We start from the raw sequence: 21,567 nt of genomic DNA, 5'->3' as shown, positions 1-21,567 counted from the left end.
AGCTAGACTCTGAAGTCAGCGTGGACCCGACTCGATGGCTCAATGTAGTGATGTATGTTTTTCTAGAAAATGGTACACACTCATCTTATCTTGTCAATTAAAAGCTTGTTGTCAAGTTTCTACAACCACCTGTGACTAAAGCATAATGGTTATTTTATCATTTTGGTACATTAAACACGTTGCTACTTGCTAAGCATTTTTCAAAGGCGATATATTAATAACCAAAACCAGGCACTAGAGCACTAGCAAGAAGACCAAAAAAAGAATAAATACTAGCATTACAAGGGAGCTAAACAACATTATTATAATTTATATTTACATGTATCCAATTTTAAAGATTGCATATTTGAACGATTTTTCACCACAAGAAGCCCGATGCTATTATGTCTTCTACCACTTTATGCACGTTGATTTCTTTGTTGTTGAGAATTTTCTGTTTCCGACCTTTTCGAATGCACCAACACGTGACATTAATTACAGTTTCAATTACATATGATTTCAAAATAACGTTTTATGATTCTTAAAATCTTCATTACTATATTTTTCATTTATTCAGCCCTTGTAACACATGCGTTTCTGGTTTCTAAGCTAGTTAAAAAAAAGTTCAAACCATTAAAATTGAGCCATTTAGCAACTATAAACCGGTAGAACTAGCCACTCCAGCCAACCCACCAACCACGATTTAATTTACCGTTCCATGAAACTCTAACCTAACTGCTAGTAGAGGTGTACATAACCGATTTTTTTGTCAAATCGAACCGGTTTGGTCAAACCATGGTCAAAACCAGTTTGACTCAAACCGGTTTAGGAGCATGAAAGGTCGAACTGGTCCAAATCAACTCGGTTTGGTTTAAAACCGGTTTTTTCTCAAACCAGTTTGGTAGTTCAGAAGGGGAACCGGTGATAGAACCGGCGGGCTGGGTCGGTTCGGACCCTGTTTGGTTGAAACCAGTTTTTTTGTCAAACCGGTCCAGATCGGTTTGGAGTGAACCGGTTCGAAATCGGTTTTTTTTTACATCTCTTAACTGCTAGGCCAAAATCTTTCATCAAGTCTAACCTATCTAGAACCTCCACACCCTACTAAAAATCCACCAAATGTGTATTATGACAAGTTGACAACAATCCATGTGATTTACCAATAACCAAAAAACTAATATTTTTCTAGTAAAAGGTACATTTTGTGTGTCATGTTCCCATTGTTGTGTAACCTGTGTTTGTGTTCTGTCTCTAACATAAATCATCCACAGTACTAGATTGATGTCACTCAAGGTCTTATTATAGTGAACATACTTTGACTTTTACAAAAAGTCTAAATTAATGGGTGAAGGTAGTTGTGTTATGTTATCAATATAACACAAATTCAACAACTTGTGACAATTTGTCAAAAAATAACGCATTCCAAATTCATGGAGCAGGTGGCAATTTCAACCACTCCTACACTACCTCTCTTTATCTACCGAGATTCATATAACTTGTTTTAATACTATAGTTTCATAACATCATTTTTCAAAGTCATAATGTTGCGGAAAATAGGAAGAAAAGTGCGCCGAATTTGGTCAAGGCTAAGTCTCCGAGTGCGCGCATGGAGAATCCGGGCACGTAAAGTTATGATCAAAAGATTCAAAAGGCAAAACTCGATCACGGCTCATGGCCAAAAGATTGTCCAAACTGCCCCGGCTCATATTCGGGTTGCCTCGTTTAATGTTGCTATGCTTTCTCTCGCGCCTGCGGTTGCTCCATCGAGCGGGACTTGGGTCGACGGGGTTCGTGAGCACGACGAAGGTGGGCTAAAGAGTATATTAAAAAACTCTCCTTTGCATTCTAGCACAATTGTGAATGAGAATCTTGTTAAGAAAGTGTCGATAAATCTGCCCGAAAACGAGATATCTATGGCCCAAAACCGGGTGCTGAGAAGCCCGATTTGCTTCCCCTTGACGGAGTATGCGAGTAGAAGCATTCTTGATGTGCTTAAAGAAGTTGATGCTGATGTTTTGGCTTTGCAAGATGTGAAGGCTGAGGAAGAGAAAGGAATGAGACCATTGTCAGATTTGGCTTTTGGGCTTGGGATGAATTATGTGTTTGCTGAAAGTTGGGCTCCTGAATATGGGAATGCCATTTTGTCCAAGTGGCCCATTAAGAAGTCCAAGGTTCAAAAGATCTATGATGAACAAGATTTCAGGTAAGAATATTATTATTATTATTATTATTAGAAACAGATCGATACATTTTTATTCTTAATATGAAAACAGTGAGAACCAATTTACTGTTATTATTAGGTTATTTTTATAGGTGTTTGTTGTTATTTTTTGTTCGTATTTGCTAATTTTCAAATTATGAGACGTTATAAGTATTTGCTAGATTTATATTTTGTTGCTAGTATTAGAATTTTTCTTTTGCTGTTATAAGTATTTGTTGTTATTATTGTGTTCTTGATTTTGATTCTTTTGTTGTAATTTTTAGCTTTTTTTCTTTGTTATTATAAATCATTGTTTATGTAGATTGGTATTGTAGTTGGTATTATTTCTTACATTCTCATTTTTTTTTTAAATTGGTATTATTTCCTGTGTTCTCATGTTAAGATTAAAATGCATATGAACCTTCCTCATTATTATTATTATTATTATTATTATGGTTAAATATGATTACAAAAACTATATTTAAGCATTGGGATGTACAGGAATGTGCTTAAGGTGACAATCGATGTCCCACTGACAGGCGAACTCAACTTTTATTGCACGCAACTTGATCACCTAGATGAGGATTGGAGGATGAAACAAGTAAACGCGATCATTAGATCAAGTGATCATCCACATGTCTTGGCTGGTGGCATCAATTCGCTATGTGGATCAGACTACTCGTTTGACAGATGGACTAATATCGTTAGGGTAATGAAACATCCAAAATACTTTATGCTGCATATATAATTCTCTGTTTTCAATAAAATTTATATCAGAATAAAAAAATGAGTACACATTTAGAATTATATCTTAATAAAATTTGAGAAAAGAAAACGAAAAATGTTATATATGAGGCCAGACTTGGAACGATGCGGGATTTGCCTAGCATGTTACATATGAACGTTTTTGCAGTATTATGAAGAAATGGGAAAACCTAAACCAAGAACACATGTGATGAGATTTCTACATGAAAACAAGTACACTGATGCAAAACAATTCGCAGGCGACTGTGAGCCGGCAGTGATCATCAGTAAAGGCCAGAGTACGACTTGCACGCTTTAAATTTGGCTAGTTAAGTTTACGTTACACTACGTCTAATTATTTTGTGACTCTTTTATAATCAGGTGTACAAGGAACATGCAAGTATGGTACGCGGGTGGATTATATCTTGTCGTCGAAGGGATTGCCATATCAATTTGTGCCCGGATCTTACTCGGTGGTGTCCTCAAAAGGCACATCTGATCACCACATCGTTAAGGCGGATCTAGTGAAACTCAAGGAGGGCGATCCTCGTGATCAAGTGAGACAGTCGAAGAAACTTAAACAAAATATTGTCAAATTAACATGCAAGTGTGTTGAATGCATGTATCCGTAAACATCTAGCGCGTGATATTCGCTCCAAAACTGGTTATAACTTATAACCGGCTTTTAGAAATCTATTTGTAGCTTGAAATTGGTTGATTATATAGTTTATATATGTATTCATTATGGTTATTGCTTCATGTTATGAACAAACTCTTAAATCTATATATAATTAATTAAAAATATTTCACAAAACATGCATATCTGATACACACCACCTTTCACCAATATATTCACCCGAGCCGAAGCAAGCGACATAGATGCTCGGTGGCTTCATGATCCGCCACCATTGGCATTGAGTTTTGGTTATTGAAGAATGAAGAGATAGGTAGAGACTTTGGTGACGGGGAATGAAAGAAGGCCGATCCAGCATACGAATCCTCATCGCTATTGCGATTCATTTGTTGTGGTTTCCGGTAACCACCTCCATTGTTGTTGGACTCGGGTTTGGTAGCGGTGAAGCAGTTTTGTGGGTGCAACACCTCCATACCCATCAGCTTCCGGAGGTGGGTATGGAGAAGGTGTGTGCAACCAAGAATTATTGAACCATAGGTTGATTGGTTATAGAAGATTAAAACATGAGGATGGAGTGGGTGGTGAAGAGAAAATGGTGGGTTGGGTTCCACCAACTTTGATTTTGAGTGGATGCCATGGTTTTTGGCCCATTTAGTAAAGGTGTATGGCTGTATAATGAGTCAGGTTTGACCCGTTTAGTAAAGGCAGGTCAATTCCCGGGTTCTTGTCGTGTATGAGTTTGTACAGAATTTTCGGGTTTTTGTTGGGTTCAGCATTCAACCTGACGCGTTTAACGCCCATACCATGAATACTCGTTACTGGTAAGCATTACAGTAGAATTATTAATTTCAGTTGTGTTTTATTTTAAAAGAACTCAAATTAATGAAGCTGAAAGGGTAGTTAAGATAAAAACTAGAAAAATAAGAAAATAGTTATTTAATTCAAATGTATAAAACGGTTTTAACTAACTTTTATGGTATTTAACATATTAATGCTGGTTTTTTTATAAGTTAAGAAATTGAACAAAAAACGCTTTTAAAAAATTATATTCGTATTTAACATATTGGTACTGGTTATTTATAAGTTAAGAAATTAACCGAAAAAATGTTGCACAACTAGACCAAATTGCTAACTCGGATATAGCACAGTTGGTTTGTCAAACTTTAATAAAATGACCGATATACCCTCTACAATCATAAAATCATCATAAAAGAGAGGGTTAAAGCATAAAAAACAAACAAGCATATCAAGGAAGACAAGATAGAAAGACTGTTCCCGCTACGACCAGTAACCACCCAATACCCACACAAAAAACGTTCTCTCGACATGTCAAGTATAGCATCCATGTAACATAAAATGTAGCTCGAAAAATCAAGACAACAAAACTTAAAAGAGTACTAAATATAGTATATTATCAGTAAATCAAAATTAAAGAATAGATTATAAAACTTACATATAGTGGTAAAGCAAACTTAAACTTAAACTTAACACAGCTTGCAGCTGCGGCGACAATAACCTGGATATTCATTAGTCCCAAGCATATACTCTTTGTTGTTGGTGCATTCTCCCAGTGCCGCCCATCTCTCACAGTTTTCGTTCATGTCTCTGCAATTTCCACCGTGATCAACAATCTTGTCAAACGAGTCCACATGGATCCACTTGGTTGCTGACCATTTCTCCCCTTGGAGTACAGGGCAACCGCCATGGAGGCTCATTGCATCCGTGTTGGCGTTTGGGTACAAGCTGAAGAAGAGTAGCGCGTCTCCTTTTTTTGGTTTTACTGTTTTTGTTTTTGCACAAGAGTATTAATGTATTAGATCAAAGTGGTGAATTTGACCCATTTACTATACAAGTAAAGCCTCTAATCGTTTTATTATTGGAATTATGCTTAATACTGTTACTGAAGTAATATAGTTTTTGTAATCATATTTTTACACTAATTATTTAATATTTATTGCTTCTTCCGTCCCAAAGGAGTTGTCCACGAGCAAAAAAAAAAGGAAAAGAAAAACAATCGAAGATGCGTATATTTAATACAGCTATGATTAACAAAATGCCAATTTAACCCTCCATGCATTTAAGATCCAAATTGACTTTGAATTTTGCAAGAAATAGTTATTGGGGACAACAAGGTAAAATAGGAAAACTAATAAATTGTAACAATTCATTTTTGTAAGTGCCCAATTATTTTTGGACAAATAAAATAGAAATTTAGAAGGAAAAAATTAGGACAGGGTGAAAAATCATTAAGCGGATCTAAGGTCTCCTACTCACCTAGCGTGTATCTTTAATGCATATAACCTCCTAAACTGTTTAATTCAAAATGGTACACCGTTACTAAATTTATATTGTTAATTAAAGTTTAACATTAGTTACTTGTTAGAAAGGTAAAAAAAATATGGAAAAATTGTTTTTCAGTCATACCGACCCAGCCTATTCAAAAAACATTAGCCCATTTTGACTTTTGACCTGAACCCATTTTGACCTGTAGCCCGACCTAAGTGACATTTAGCAATGTCTGGTATTTTATTGGTGTAACGTATTTTTATGTATCATTAGCGCACCTGCGATTCCTTTCTGTGCGCATTCAGACAAATCATCCGGTTTTGGTGTTTTATGGCGGGAAGTCTCCTATTGACATTTTAAACTTCATCAGATAAAAACTTTATAGAATCTTCCACCATGAGAAGTGTACTTTCAACTAACCTCTGCTGATGGGAAAACCGTCTCGCCACCCTTTTCAACATCACTGAGATACATCAAAACTGTTGCTATACGGTGTCCACCACGTGCAATATTAGCAGGGTCGCTGAAGTAATCAAAGTGCGGGTCATATTTTTGTCCATGCTCATATCTCAGTACTTGCATGTCCTCTCCATTTTCTTTAAAAAAAAATTAAATAAACGAGATTTTTATTAAAATGGCATCCATAATGGTTAATGAAAAGTACCTTTCGGTAAGAAGGTCCAAGTTGAAATTTTCTCTTCTATGCCAGCAACAATTGGATCCTGTTGCAAGTGCAAATGGATATAATTATATACATGTGCAGAATACAATAAAAAGATAAAACTAGAATTAGGCTTCAACCAGATATCCTTCTATTGGTGAGTGAAAAGATATTGACATGTTAGGGCCATAAACGAACTGTTCATGACCCATCCGGCAGGAAGTTCGTTTATGTTTGCCCATTTAATAAATGAACGAACATGAACAGATAATTCCCTTCGATTACTTAAATGAACGAACATGAACAAAGGTCGTGTTCGTTCATTGATGCTCGTGAACGTTCAGTAACGTGTTTGTTTATGTTTGTTAATGCTAGTTAGCTTAAGTTCATTCATGTTCGTTTATTTAAAGCTTCTTGTAATATTTTTATATCTTATAGTTTATTATCCAAACATTTAAACTTTTTTTACTTTCAAATATTTATTATTTTACTAAGTTAACTCATTTCCTCTCGTTTTTAAGTTTAACTTGATATATCTTTTGGGTGATTATGTCTTGGGATAAACAACGTTCTTTTTTATTTCCAAATTAATATATTTCGACCGTGTTCGTTACGTTCGTTTGTGTTTGTTTACGCTCTTTAACGTTTGTTTATATTCACTTAAGCTTGTTTGTGTTCTCTTAAAAATGTTAACGAACAACAAGAACAAGTTCATTTCCTTATCGAACGAGCACAAACTCGAAACTTTGTTAGGTTATATGTTCTTGAACCATCCGTTTGCCCGTTAAAAGCTTCACAAACGAACACAAAAATTATTCAATGTCTAGCATCTTAATCTTCTAAACAAATAAAACAAGAGCAGAATCACCTTATTCTTGGGGATAAACATCCCGGAACTCGTCCGGACCTCGCTAAGCTTACTCTCACCCGACACATTATCCGCAACCGCAGATCTTTTCAGCTCGGATTTCGCCTGTCACACAACTAATCAATTTTTTCTCAAAACATCTAATACAAATAGAAATTTGATTTTTTTCCCTAATTATCAATTTAAGCACAAACCCAGTAATAATAATGAAAGAAATGAGCAATTACTGACAAGCGAAATGATGTGATCGCATTCTTGTTCGGTGAGAAACCCCTCGTAGACGAAAGCCCTTGGTTTCCATGAAACCTGTTTGACTTTAGATGGGTTGACGATTGATGAGCTGGAGGATGGTGATACGATGAACAGGAGTGAGATCAGAAGAAGATGAAGAGTGGACATTGAGTTGGGTAATTGATTGATTGATTATGAATTAGATCTGTGATTGTAACTGTGAGTGATTCAGGAAGTCAAATGAACGATTGATGGCATAATAATATGATAATAATGTGGAGAAAGATTCAACTCCTTGTGATTTAAAATTAGGGTTCGTTGGTTAAAAAAGGTAGTGTCGAGTGTGTGTTTGTGGAACCAAGCACATGTGGTGTATTTCTTGGTAAAAAACACGTAATGTGTAATGTTTTTTTTCTTTTTTCTTTTTTGAAAAATGGGGGAGGGGGGTTGAGAATTTTTTTTATAAGTAAAATGTCTATAGTCTGTAGCGTGGTTCATATATAGAAGAAGTGGATCAAATATTTGCGGTATGTAAAAAGAAGATCGTTTGTGTTTTTGACGTCTGTTGGTGGTGGTGGCGAACGTCGTGGTGGTGGTGGTGGTGGTGGGAGCCGTCAATTGGGGGTGCTGGGCAGTGGGTGTTGGTATGTGACAGGCCCGGCCCAAAGGGGTGGGCAGAGAGAGGCGACGACCTAGGGCCCGCCGGTTTTTGGGGCCCATAAAAGGTGGACATGTTTTGAGGGTGCAAACGAACCGAGCCCGATCTCGACTAGGCTCGAGCTCGGCTCGTTTAGCTTACACAGAGCTCGAGCTCCACTCATGAGTAGATTTTCAAGCTCAAGCTCAGCTCGTTTACTATATATCAACTATTTTTTATATAATTATAAGTATTTTTAATTTTTTTTTCTATTTTAACTTTATGTATAAAATAATATATATTATTTAGTTATTTTTATTTATTTTTTCATAACCTTATATATATTAATTATTAATTATTAAATATATATTTTAAAAAAATTATATAAATGACAGGCTTGCTTAGGCCTAGGCCTGTGAGCCGGCTCGAGCTCGATAAGTGAAGCTCGAGCTCATGCCTGTTTATTGTACGAGCTTACTTTTAGTCTCAAGCTTGGGCTCGAATTCAATTAAGCTCAACTCAATCGAGCTTTTTAACGAGCCGATCTCAAGTAGCCCGACTCATTTGCACCCCTATCGTTTATATATATGTATATATAACTAGCTTTTGAAAGAAATGAACAAATTTAAAGATAAAAAGAAAATAAAATATATAGTACAAATAATAAGAAGCCTATAACCTTAAATTTACAAATTAGAAAAAATCTCTTTGTATATAACATTTACCAAAATATTTTAACCTATTACCCATTTATAGTTATAATGAATAAGATGAGAGTTAGAGATTATAAGAGAAATTACAACTCATTTGTTAAAATTATTTTGACCCATAACCCATAGATATGTAGGATGAATAAGATGAAAAATTATAGAGGAAATTATAACCCATTTGTCAAAACGGTTTTGCCAATAACCCATGGATATGTAGAATGAATGAGAAGAGAGATTAGACTAAAATGAATATGAGATTGTCACATCATCTCCACTATTTTCTTTTATCATATTAGATTAGATTAGGTGTAAACCATATAAAAAAACCATTTAATTTAGAACCAAAAAATGGTTTATTGGATTTTAATAATCCCTATTGACTGGTATTGACCAATAACAATCCTTATTTATTTTGTCACCACTGGCGATCCCAAATTTAAAAAAGTTGGCCCCTAATGGTCCCCCGTTAAGAATGACTTAACGGTATTATATTTTTTTCCAAATTTCAAACTAATGTTTTAGAGCTTTTGATCAGAAAGAGAATACGAGTCGATTGATGTAAAACTTAGCTCGAAACGGTGATCCAGACGACTTGATTTTTGTTAATTATAAGTTCAAACACCCGAATTGAAGCATTGTTTCGTCGTTTTGGAGCACCGTTTCGAACAAAGTTTTACATCAATCAACTCGTATCCTCCTTCCGATCAAAAGCCCTAAAACATTAGTTTGAAATTCGGAAAAAAAGTATAACACCGTTAAGTCATTTTTAACGGGAGACCATTAGGGGGGGAACTTTTTTAAATTTGGGACTGCCAGTGGTGATAAAATGAATAAGGATTATTATCGGTCAATACCAGTCAATAGGGATTATTAAAATCCAATAAACCTTTAAATATTTAAATTAAACTATTTGGCTAATATACTTTTGTTTTGTTTTTTGTTTCACAAGTGTTGTATAATTTACTTTATATATAAGAATTATTGAGTTTATATTTTAGAGACTCGTTCTTTGTTTGCCCTGGGGCCCTCAATTTTTAAAGGATTTTCAGAGACGACCATGGTAAGTGGTGGTCTTTAACCCTCTGCAAAACTTAGAAAATCTTAGAAGTGGATGGGTCAAGTTTGCACAAAGAAAAATTCACGTAGATGTTTTTTAATGAAACTCCTTAAAAAAAACAAACAGAGTGCAGCAGACAATTGCATGCGCGTGATCTACACGGCGCATACAAAAGAGTGCACGGACTTTTTTTTAGAAAAACAAACAACACAGCTCAAAACACCGTTTGTGTCCTAGTGATACCAGACTTGCGTTCTTAAGTGGAAATCCAAGTTTGATTCCCACTTGTATCAATTATATCAATTTTGATGGATTATGGCAATATACAATTTAAGCTAGACCTTGTAACGATTGGCAAGTGCGGCTGGTAGTATGATTTCTCAAAAGAACACCTAATGCTAAGAGATTTCGTAGAACTTGTTGAATATTGAAAATTAATGACGGATTTTATCAACCTTGTGTCCTAGTGGTGTAATCATATATAGTGGCATAAATGCTAAATGTCACTAAAAATGCGTGACAAGCAAATGTGGTATACACAAAGTGCCATTAAAACCTAAAATAGTGGCATAATAGCTAAATGTCATAAAAAAAGTGTGCCACTAAATGGTATTTTTTTGTAGTGGGAGCCACATGTGCTTCACCAGGTTCGGCCGAACCCGGTCAATTTTCGATTTTATATATAACTTACAGGTACGATTTAACGAGCAAACTCATTTTTTTCTGACGAGCGAACCTAACATCATTTTAAAAATATATTCGAACCCATTGATTATGAAAAAAAATTGTTAAAAATGCTTTTTAGTAATGAATAATATTCTATAAAATATAAAAGCTTTAAAAAACTACAAAAATTAGTAACAACGTTATTAATCGACCAATAATAACCCACATATATTATATAGATTATAGACACAAATTATTAATAATATGGGTTAATAAGCCCTACCCAATTAACATTAAACATAATACAAAAATAAAAGTTAAATAGAAAAATAGCCAAAAATAACGATCAAGCAATTTTTTTATATCAATCAGGTCCTAACTATAGCCTCTTTCACCAGTTCAAGCCGAAAACAACGATGATGTACATTTGTTATGATAGTGATATTGTTGTGTTTTATTTATTTGGCCAAATGACCGACTCGACTCGACCCGACCCAGAAACTTTGACGCTGAAAAAAGATCGGACACCAAAAAATTTCAAACCCATAAAAGAAAATTCTTGACTCCGCCACTGATTATATACCCCTTATTTAAAAAAAATGAAAAGAAAACTAATATATTTGCGTATAATAGTGTTGGCAATTTGCTTGAAAGTGAACTAGGTTGTTACACAGTGCGTTGCGCCTGGGTGTGCTGGGCAGTTCTATGTTGGTTACACCCGGGCGTCGTTTCCTTAAGTTGACGTAAATTCGGTTGGTATCGGCAACGCTCTTTACAGTTTCAAAACTAAACCAAAAAATAATTCATCAAACTAACGTATTTAAAACAAATTAAAAACCAAAACACCACACCACCTGACATTTTCATTTCTTGATTAAGTATGAAATATATAAATACAGAAATCTATTTCTGTTTAAAAAACAAAAAAAACAACAAAAAAATTGTCTAAAAAAGACTCGAGCTCGAGACTTGCAAGTTGCAAAAATAAAACAATACCACAAAAACAGCTTCTTTTTTTTTTTTTTTACTTTTATTATTACTTTCAAGTAGGGTGGCCTGCCCCTGTTTTCAAAAAAAAAAAGTAATATGTAACATTAACTTGCATACTGTAATACCCGCAAGTTTAAGTTTTACAAAATATGATATATGAATGTTTATATGATGATGATAATAATAATAATAATAATAATAATAATAATAATATGGAACCTGGATGAGTTCAAACTCATTATTAAGCACACATGTTTATTATGTTTCAATTCCAATCCTAATCTAGTCATCGACCTATTTCAAATTCAAACGAATTCGATTTCGAACTACCAAACCGGATTTCATGTTCTTATCTCTTGTTTAAATATCATACATCATCACCCTAAATCTCATTCCTCCTATAGTATTCACCACTACGTAGTTTCTTTCCGAGTTAATTGCCGCCGCCGCTGCTATTGGTTGCTGCCGGAGACGACGATCACCAGCCGCACGCGTTCTTGAGTTACGACGCTGGCGTCTAAGTCCTCTGATTCGTTTCGCTAAACCGTTGAAGTGAGTTTTAATAACCTGTTTTGTGTTTATGTTATATACGTACACCACTTTGTTAATTTGGTTTCGGCGACTAATACTCACTAATCTGAAGCTTTTTTTTACAAAGGAGAAGTAAGGTCACGCTCTCCACGTCTGGTAATCCTCCGCTGCACCACCTTGTGACTCCACCGCCTCCTCGCCGCTTTTTGTCACGATCGTAGTTAACCACCACTGTTGCACTTCTCCGCCCTGGCCATCATTCTGAACTAGCCGCCATCCCGCATTCGTGTGCCATCGCTCATCTCGATCATACTCTGATTGTTGGTTCGACTATTAAGGTACCAAATAGAAACCTCCGTCTGATTTAAATTTAAAGATATAAATTTTGGTATTGTTTCGATTTGTTCCGGCGACCGTGGTTCGTTTAATTTTGGTTCCGCAAAGAAAAGTCTACTCGTATTTGGGTATTGAGTGTGTGCGGTCATGGTGAGTGTATGTGTGTGTTTGCAGGTGTGTAAGTGAATGTGTGTGCATGGTGTATGTAGGGTTGTGTGGGTGGTGGTGGTTGTGTGTGTATGGAGTTTGTGTCTAAGTGTGTTTTGATTGTTTATTTTATGTTCCTACATGTATGAACAGATTAAATAATTGTCACATGGTTTATTTTGTCAAATAATGTGAATAATATTTTATAAACTTAATAATTTTTTTAACATCTTTTTAACTAAAATCGTATACATTTGTATTGGTAAAACCGTGTCTTAATAAACTTGATTATGTTAATATTGATACAATAATTAAAATAGGGTCTTTTAATGAACTTCAAATTATAAATGTTTGTTTACACTTACGTCAACATACTTCATAACTGGTACATATTGTATATTAGTGTTAGATGAATTAATTGGCGAAACTTTCCACCGTCGAGTATGTTATAGTAAAGTTTTTTTAAAAAAAAACGCCTCCGTCGCCGGAGCTAAAGGTACAAGCGAAACTGAATTAAGTTTTGTAAATATAATTCAAACTATAAATAAAATGTAGGTGTTAGTACAACTTAACGTGGCTCGACGTTGCGTGCTTACTTATTGACTACTGAGGTACGGATTCTGTTTTTCTTCACTCATAGTATTGGTTCTAGTCCATTTTATATTCGATGTCCGTCACTTCGTAGTGCGGATTTTTGTTATCTGTCAGTTACAGATCTAGTTCGGTTTATTCGTATGATATGTTTATATTAATTTTATAGCATGCAATAGGTTATATATATTTTGAATTCATTATTGCATGTTCCTGTTTAAATATTTTTAGTTATACGATCTTAGTTTTTGTACTCTGTTACCCGAGCAAATTCTGACTTGTCGTTGGGGCGTCAACGACATGGCACTTATCGTGACAGTGCGTAATCAAAGTTCGCGGCGTCTCTAACAGTACTCATGTAGCACCTTGGCCACTTAGAGGCGTATAGATCGATCTTAGCTCCGCTTCCTGACTCCTGACTCCTGACTCCTGTTTGAGATGGAACATTGTGTGCACGCCACCCACACCGTCTCCTTGGTGCATGGACTAGCTAGCTGTGTACCCCTCTGTTTAGGCTCTGGGTGCTTCCGTATTACACGACCTATTTATTTTAACATCATCGTCGTGTATTTTAGTAATTATATTTTGTTTCGCTATATTTCTGGTCCGTTTTGATATGTGTATACGCATTTGGTTAAATTTGAGTATATTCAGATTACGTCCCGATCGTGTATCGGATTATGTTTCGCATTTAATTATAGTTCGGTCTAAAACGTGGTTTTATATCCGCAATAGTTTCAGTTTTATTTCAGTATGTGTTTTGTCTTATGTATGCCTTTACCTGTACTATTGTTCTCTCCGTTACTGGGCAATTTTTGGCTCAGCCGTATTTTCTTGTTTGTGCCTGTCTTATTTGCTATCAGGTAATTCGGGAAATCGGGGAGATCAGTGATGGGAGTAAAATGAAGCTCAAGAATAAGGACTTGATTTAATTTTCTTTTATTTAAGCATTTAATAAATTTGACTTAGAATTTCATTCAGTGTTTTTAACTCTTTTGGTTGCCATGGGATTCTTTTCATTTCATTTAAATGGTTTTTGTTTAGTCTATGATATCTGTAATAGTGACACGTCAGCCTGCTCCGGGTTGGGGTGTTACACATACAATAGTGTTGGTGAATCAAATTTAATAATTTGCATGAAAGTGAATGTTCATGTTTAAAAAAACAGGTGTATTTAAAGTCGAAATAGAAGGTTGGAGGCTTGTTGAACGAGCAAGCCCCACAAAACAGATACTATAGAAGAAGATAGATATCAAATTTGGATAAGGTTTGAAACTTTCATGGAAAACTGGCACATGATGATTTGTAAAATGTCAACTAGTATGTTTTCCTCGCGTTGTGCGGGAACTTGAGGGCGAACTCGAGTATTAAAACATGAATATACAAACGCATTGTGAGCATTATCACTTTTACACAGCAAAAAAAGTTTAGCTAAATATCAAAATAACTTGGTCAATATCGTTTCAGCTTATTACAGTATTAATGCGGTACCGTACCAACACTTGGTATATAACTTGCGATACAAAAAAAAACTCTATTGCGAATACAACTTCATTTTAACAACGTGACATAGATAAAAATAAGCATGTTGTAACAACATACTCGAAATTTTTAAAAAATGTCATATTTTAAAAGTTATAAAAGAGTCGGTTAAAACACAAAGGACTAAAGCTAGAAAGGACAATAATATAATGTATCAAATGGGTTTCCTATATTATATAGTATAACTAGGTTAGTGGCTCGTGCATCATATGGACGAAAATTAATAAATTCGTCAGGTAAATGTAAACATGCATGATTGTTTATTTCAATAAATATAAAATTATGAATTTATGTGTAAAGATGGTTTTACGTAAACATTATGTTTTTTTTAATTAGAATAAATTGGATGAATAGAAAGTTACGAAAATTGCATGTTCACTATTAACAATTTAACATATTTGCTAGTAAATTTATTATTATGGGTAAAAGATTAGAATATCAAATAATTGTTAGACGTAAAAATTTGTATGAGCTATTAAAATATAATATTGAAAAACATTAAGTTACAAAATATAGTGAAATCATGTAGTATGAATGAAGTTATTGGTCGAGTAATATACAAAATTGCATTTTATAAAAATATGTGACATGTTTGATAATATTTTGTGAAGAAACTTGAAAATGGAGGAATAGCTTATCAATGTCGATTGTCTTATATGGTGAAATGGATTTTGATTTTCTATTTTGGCTATTTAGTAACATAATTTAGTAAATTACAAGTAATTAAAAATAGAGGTTGCATTCATGTTATTAGTTGGCTAATTATGGATGGAATGGCAAACAAAAAAGCCTATTAAAAAATATTTAATTTTAATTATAATTTAAATTACTTCATTAAATAATTGTTAAAATTGGTAAGAGTGTATGTGGTATCCTACGTGGACATGCTAGAATGATATAATGCGTCCATATAGTTTTGTTTTATTAGTATAGTAAGACTTTATGAAACTTGTTATTTATTCACGTCATTATTTTAAAAAAAACAATATTTTATGGCATAGCCCAAATGTGGACAATTGAAGATCACATGATGATCACTTAAGGACTAGAGATTTAGAAGACCATTAAACACATTTTTGATATTGTGTTTTGTTGAATTATGATGTTTTGCTTTCTATGAACCAATATGATTGAATGGAAGTTTCCACATTTAATACATTGAGCATGATTTAAATCTTAACATGCCCTATTATTTCTGTTACCGGACAGGGGTGTGACATTATAAAACTTGAAGAGTTAAAAGTTTGATAACTATGATGATTTTCGAGAGTTTTGAGTATACACTTAACCCACTTCAAAGATTAATCGAAAAAAAATGGAGATATTTGGGTGGTAGGTTATGAGAATCGCAACAACATTTTCAAGAGAGTCGAACAATCTCAAATCCTCTTAATTTATGAATATCTTTGGGATGATTCACGACGCTACCTTGTCCTCTAGTTTGGATAAATGCATTTGGTCCCTCAGAGGTTATGAAACCTTTACAATTAGGTCCGTTATAAGAATTTTTTTTTTTAAGTTTGATTCGTAAGTTCATCGATCACTCCATTCTTTCCCCTAGTGAAATTTGCAATAAATGGAATAAAAAATTAATTCATAAGAAAATGAATATTCTAGTTTGGCATGTGTTGAAAGATGGGATTCCTACCTAAATGAAATTGTGATATAAAGATATTGATGTTTCTATAGTTTTATGTCCATTGTGTGCTAAGGATGTCGTATTCATGACTCGTCTGTTGAAAGAGTGTACTATTGCTAAAAACAACTTGTAATGCAATTGACATGTGGTTGGATTTGAGTTTGCCGGTTTCAAGATCATTGAATCATGTTGTCTCAAGGATTAACTTGCAAACATTGGCATATGCTAAAAAAGTGTTTGGTCGAGGGTATTGTAATGACGACTTGGTGAGTGTTGTGACGGTTCAGAAATGATTGCGTCTTTCATACCAAAAGAATTTGAAGAATAATAATAATTATTCTATTGTTAACTATTTGCTTTGTGGTTTATTAATAGAAACAATAAGTCTAACTTTAGTTAAGTAGAGGCTTCCAAACCCTCTATTGCTCTTATACTTTTTAATTTTTGCTACCTTCTTACTAGACGTTGCTTGCATATATTCATCATGTTGTAAAAAAAGTAAAAGTTTTTAAAGATAACATTAGCATACTCAACTTAAAAATAATATATATATATATATATATATATATTTTGTAATATGTGTTTAAAGTTATAATAAAATAGTTAAAGTTGTCTAACTTTTAAGTATTAAATCAAAGGATCATAATCAATCTTCACCAACTATTAATGATACTCTATTTTTGGTTGAAATAAAATATACAAAAATTAATTATTCTTTAATGAAAAGATTGAACTTTAACACAAGTCACATGTCTAGAAGTCGTTTTCTTGTTTTGTACTTTGCTGGGAAGGAGCTGTCATACTGGACGCCACCAACTTCTGAAAGGTGGCCTACAAAACCGTGATAAGCGATCATGGTGGCACTCCATCACTTGATTATCTGTGATCTTATTTGCTTTTTTATATTTATACTACGTTTATTTCATTAATTTCTATTTTTGCAAACTTAGTAGATGTTATATAATCTAGAATAGCATTCAAACATCATGTTTCTAGAAAGTTACTAAATATCGTATACTAGTTTTTTCTTTAATACTATTAATCCACTCAATCATCTTTATTTCACGATCAGAAATAAAGCTTTTCGCCCCACATGTTACGGTTTTTTATTTTATTTTGTTGTTTCTAATATTAATATTGTGAATATTTTTTTTGGATTTTAATTATTATAAGAAAATTTGTAATATACTTGGACCTAATTTGATTAATTTAGGTTTGGTTATGTTCATTTATGTTTACTTTTTGATGAAACATTGAAAGAGTCATCTACTTAATGTTTTATATTTGTTTATTTTGTGAACTCAATGTGTTTATTTATATATGTATTCGCTTGCGTTTGCTCATATATTTTCGTTTACCTTTGTTCAATTATGTTCATTTTCTATTCATGAACTTTCATTTAAATTTAAAATGAACAAACATTTAACTCGGGTTTGTATCATAGAGTGTTAAAATCAAAACTAAATCAGACATGCTTTTATAAATTTAAGATAACATAGTATATTGGTAATTTGTCACCATTAACAACCTTCTAGGCTTGGAATCAACGTTGACGTGGTGATTGTGGTATAGGCGCTGAAGATGAACACAGGCTTACCCGGATAAGGTTTCATAAATAAAAGAGGATGTAAGGGGTAACCAAATTTGAACAGGTGGCCGGTTAACTAGTTTTCATTCGTCGATTAAGGAAAAATCAAACAGACAAGAGGCGGTTGATGTAGGTGATGATGGTAGTTGATACATGAGATGTGAGGTTGACGATTTGGGGTGGGAGGGGTAGACTAGCGACAGAGAATATATGAAGGAGAGAAATTAAAGTTAGGTTTGATAATGTAAGTGTTTCACAAATAAATAAGATGTTATTACTCGGATAGCTAGCTATCCGGGTTTGGTGAGATCCATGAACCGTAAAAATTATTGTTTTATAATAAAATTATTTCATAAATATATGAGATGTTATATCCGTTTAAGGGCTATTCATTGAGACCCATAACCAACGAAAATTATAGTTTGATGATGAACATGAGATGTTATAATCGTTTAAGGGCGATCTAAATTTTGTGAGACCCATGACCCGCTTATTATTATTACTTTTTCTTTAACTTAAATGAGTCTAAATCGGGTCCAATGAATGAGAGCTCGCCATTTAAATTTGAAACAATTTGGTGACTTGATAGGGAATGAGGGGGGGGGGGGCTAGAAAGCAACACGCATGATTTTTTTTATAGGCGATTATATAGAGTACAGAGTATGCTAATAATCGAATGAATATTGTTTCCAGATTCATGAATTAACCATTAAAAAACAACCAAACGATTTACAATGAAGTGGCAGGTAAGCGGGCAACAAGTTGCGCCGCAACCCCCTTTTGGATAGCAAATCCAATTCTACTAAAAACAAAGTTTTGGCTCTTATGGGCCGATAAATTACTATGCTCGACTTTCTAAACTCTATTCAGAAGGTCCACAGTATCTGGAGCTAAGAAACCAAATGTGTCAAAGGCGAAGGGGATAAACACGTGTTGATTCTCCGAACAAGTTTTCTTGTGTTTAACAACCTTGCCCGATGCCTCCTTCAATGCTGCCTGGCCTGCTGCAAAACCATTTTCCCTAAGACCAACAAGAGGGGATACTCCTGTGAGATCCACACAAGCGTGTTTACCCCCTACCCACCCAAAAACAAGAATATCGGCCGGTCGTAAAGTAGATCCTCCTTCAAGAGGATCCATAAGGAAGTTTACGGGGGCCTCCTTTTTAACCGAAATTCCGGTCCGTTTAAAAACATCACATAGAACATCCCTCACCAAATCATGTTTGTACTTAAACCCAGGTAACTCTTTACAATGAACTGCGTGTTCACCAAAAGAATCCAAGAAAACCTTGCGGCAAACTGAGCATGGCTCATCTACCGAGAACAAAGGGATCATTAGCCGATACTTAAGGATGGTCCGGTACTCCAAAGCCGACATATGTTTGCCTAATCCTTCAGTAGGGATAACATTTAAAAAATCTTGAGCCCGGGGAGCCCAAAGGCACTCAAACACCGCTTTCTGACGAGGAGATAAATTAAACTTCACTTCCAAACTCTGCATGATTCCACTATAAAGGGCACTCGCTAAAGCATATTGGGCTTTAGATAGGGCGGTGTCTTTATTAGATAAACCACTAATATCAAACCCTGGAAGCGAAATGTGCAACCGATCTATCGCACTCCCATAATCGAAGTCAAACCCATCAATACAACAATCTCAAAGGATGTGGTCTTGCAATTTCCAAGATTGTGCCCTCGAGGCCACAAACGCATATGCAGATACGTCTGAAGCTGAACATAAACCCAAACCTCCAAAACGAGCCGGAAGTGATGCCAACCTCCATTGAAATTCTCCAAAAAAAGGCACCACCACAAACCACGATGTCCTCAATCGCCCCTCGAAGGCCATTGTCAAAAACAAAAACAACTTCCCCTACAAACACAGGTTGGCACGTTCTGAGGCCGAACAACAACTTACCCACTCCCATACATGAGCGAAGCAAAAGTAGCTCGCATTGGGGGTCCCGCAAACGTGGGAGATGGCTCATCAATTCCACAGCCCGCGAAGCCCTTTTCACAGCAAGTCCGCTAATGAATTCCGCATCTCGACTAACGGTGTAACATCTGCCCGATCCGACCCGACCCAGGTACCCGTTTCTCTGATCCGATCTCTTTCTTTTATGATTTAATATTTATTTATACTTTACTTTTAATAATAATATATATTTTCCTTCCCGCCTCTTTCTCTCTCTTTCTTTCCGCCGTCCTGTCCCTCTCCTTCTCTCTTTCCGCCTTCTTTTCCCTCTTGTCGCCGTCCCACCCTTACGCCTTGTTTCCCTCTTTTTCTTCTAACTCTTTGCTTGTCCTTTGTTCCTTCCCGCCTAAGGTTGTCTGCGCAGCTCCACGCGCCAGACTCCTTACAAGGAAGCCTGCGTGAAGACCACCTGTTTCAGCGATACGCGAGACGAACTCTTCTCGCAGCGCGCTAAGAATTGTAATTCTTCTCGCAGCGCGCTAAGAACGGTAGTTCTTCCCGCGACGCGCTAAGGATTTGTAGTTCTTCTCGCAGCGCGCTAAGAATCGTAGTTCATCCCTCGACGCGCGAAGGATTATAGTTCTTCCCGCGGCGCGCTAGGAATTTTAGTTCCTCCCGCGGCGCGCTAAGAAATGTGATTCTTCCCGCGGCGCGCTTAGAAATGTAGTTCTTTCCGCGACGCGTTAAGGTTGTTTCTGTCTGCCTTCGCGCTCGCGCTCTCTTGACCTTCTGTGTCTGCCTTCGCGCCTTAGCCTTCTCGCGCTAAACCCTTTGAGTTTTCTTCTGTTGAATCTAGCCGTTGCTTTTGTGTTGTCTTATCTTTTGTGCTGTTGACCTAATCTGCTTTATGTCTGAAAAGCCACTTTTGGCGCAGCATGCGCACCAACCCCATTGGTTGTCAGAAAAAGTGACTGACATTATCTTTTGAGATCTGCTTTTGCCATGCTTGACCAGTACCTTTATCTGACCCGCCCATGCTTTTTACTTTTAACCTGTCCGCTTTATCTTGCCCCCTGCAGCTGCCATATCTTTTGATATCTTTTGCTTTTGGAATCTTTTGCTTTTTGAGATCTTTTTCCCCTTTTCTAGGGATTGTGTTCCCTAGGGTTTCTCTATAAATAATAATATTATTTTTCCTAACACATCACACACAAACACTTAATTTAACCTCCTCCTTGCTCTCTCTGCCGTCTTCCTCTCTGCCTCCGTCTTCCTCCCTGTTCTGCCCTGCTTTTCCGGTAATATATATATTATATATAATAATTTACTTATTAATTATGCTAACTTATAATCAAGACTTAAATCAATTCATTAAAACAATAATCTTATTTATAGGTTAACTTGTGCTTGTTTAAAGTTGGTTCTTGCTTTATCTTACACCGCATCGTTTATCATGTGAGTAATCTCGTACCTAATCCCTTTTTGCTTTTAATGTTTTGGGATGTTCATGTGTTCATACAAACTTAGAGTCTTAAACTTGTTTATGAACTTTAGTCGCGCAGTATCCCATGTGTTGAGGACGTAGACTTGGCTGTTTATTTGTATGTGTGGATCAT

At 35.3% G+C, this 21,567-nt stretch overlaps 2 protein-coding genes across 2 annotated transcripts; one reads left to right on the top strand and one right to left on the bottom strand.

The window, feature by feature from the left end:
• The first annotated feature begins 1,607 nt into the window (after positions 1–1,607).
• On the top strand, positions 1,608–3,603 carry LOC143543243 (uncharacterized). Its single transcript, XM_077035610.1, has 4 exons — positions 1,608–2,179; positions 2,678–2,885; positions 3,090–3,219; positions 3,302–3,603. The coding sequence occupies exons 1-4, from the start codon at positions 1,608–1,610 to the stop codon at positions 3,550–3,552; spliced, it is 1,161 nt and encodes a 386-aa protein (XP_076891725.1). The 3' UTR covers positions 3,553–3,603.
• A 1,390-nt stretch (positions 3,604–4,993) lies between these two features.
• On the bottom strand, positions 4,994–7,770 carry LOC143543268 (putative prolyl 4-hydroxylase 4). Its single transcript, XM_077035626.1, has 6 exons — positions 7,601–7,770; positions 7,370–7,474; positions 6,505–6,562; positions 6,261–6,436; positions 6,119–6,185; positions 4,994–5,334 (listed from the first exon to the last, which is right to left on the bottom strand). The coding sequence occupies exons 1-6, from the start codon at positions 7,766–7,768 to the stop codon at positions 5,039–5,041; spliced, it is 870 nt and encodes a 289-aa protein (XP_076891741.1). The 5' UTR covers positions 7,769–7,770; the 3' UTR covers positions 4,994–5,038.
• Positions 7,771–21,567: the final 13,797 nt, after the last annotated feature.

This window comes from Bidens hawaiensis, unplaced genomic scaffold (genome assembly GCF_021521415.1).
Source record: "Bidens hawaiensis isolate Kalapana, Puna unplaced genomic scaffold, B.hawaiensis_p1.1 tig00013115_1, whole genome shotgun sequence".
Classification (NCBI taxonomy): Eukaryota; Viridiplantae; Streptophyta; class Magnoliopsida; order Asterales; family Asteraceae; genus Bidens; species Bidens hawaiensis.
This window is presented reverse-complemented; position numbering and strand designations above follow the sequence as displayed.

Coding starts and splice junctions, on each gene's coding strand:
- LOC143543268 (XM_077035626.1), bottom strand. CDS start 7,768: ATGTCCACTCTTCATCTTCTTCTGATCTCACTCCTGTTCATCGTATCA. Junction 7,475..7,600: donor GCGATCACATCATTTCGCTT/GTCAGTAATTGC, acceptor GTTGTGTGACAG/GCGAAATCCGAGCTGAAAAG. Junction 6,563..7,369: donor TGTTTATCCCCAAGAATAAG/GTGATTCTGCTC, acceptor CACTTGCAACAG/GATCCAATTGTTGCTGGCAT.
- LOC143543243 (XM_077035610.1), top strand. CDS start 1,608: ATGATCAAAAGATTCAAAAGGCAAAACTCGATCACGGCTCATGGCCAA. Junction 2,180..2,677: donor TATGATGAACAAGATTTCAG/GTAAGAATATTA, acceptor TGGGATGTACAG/GAATGTGCTTAAGGTGACAA. Junction 2,886..3,089: donor GATGGACTAATATCGTTAGG/GTAATGAAACAT, acceptor ACGTTTTTGCAG/TATTATGAAGAAATGGGAAA.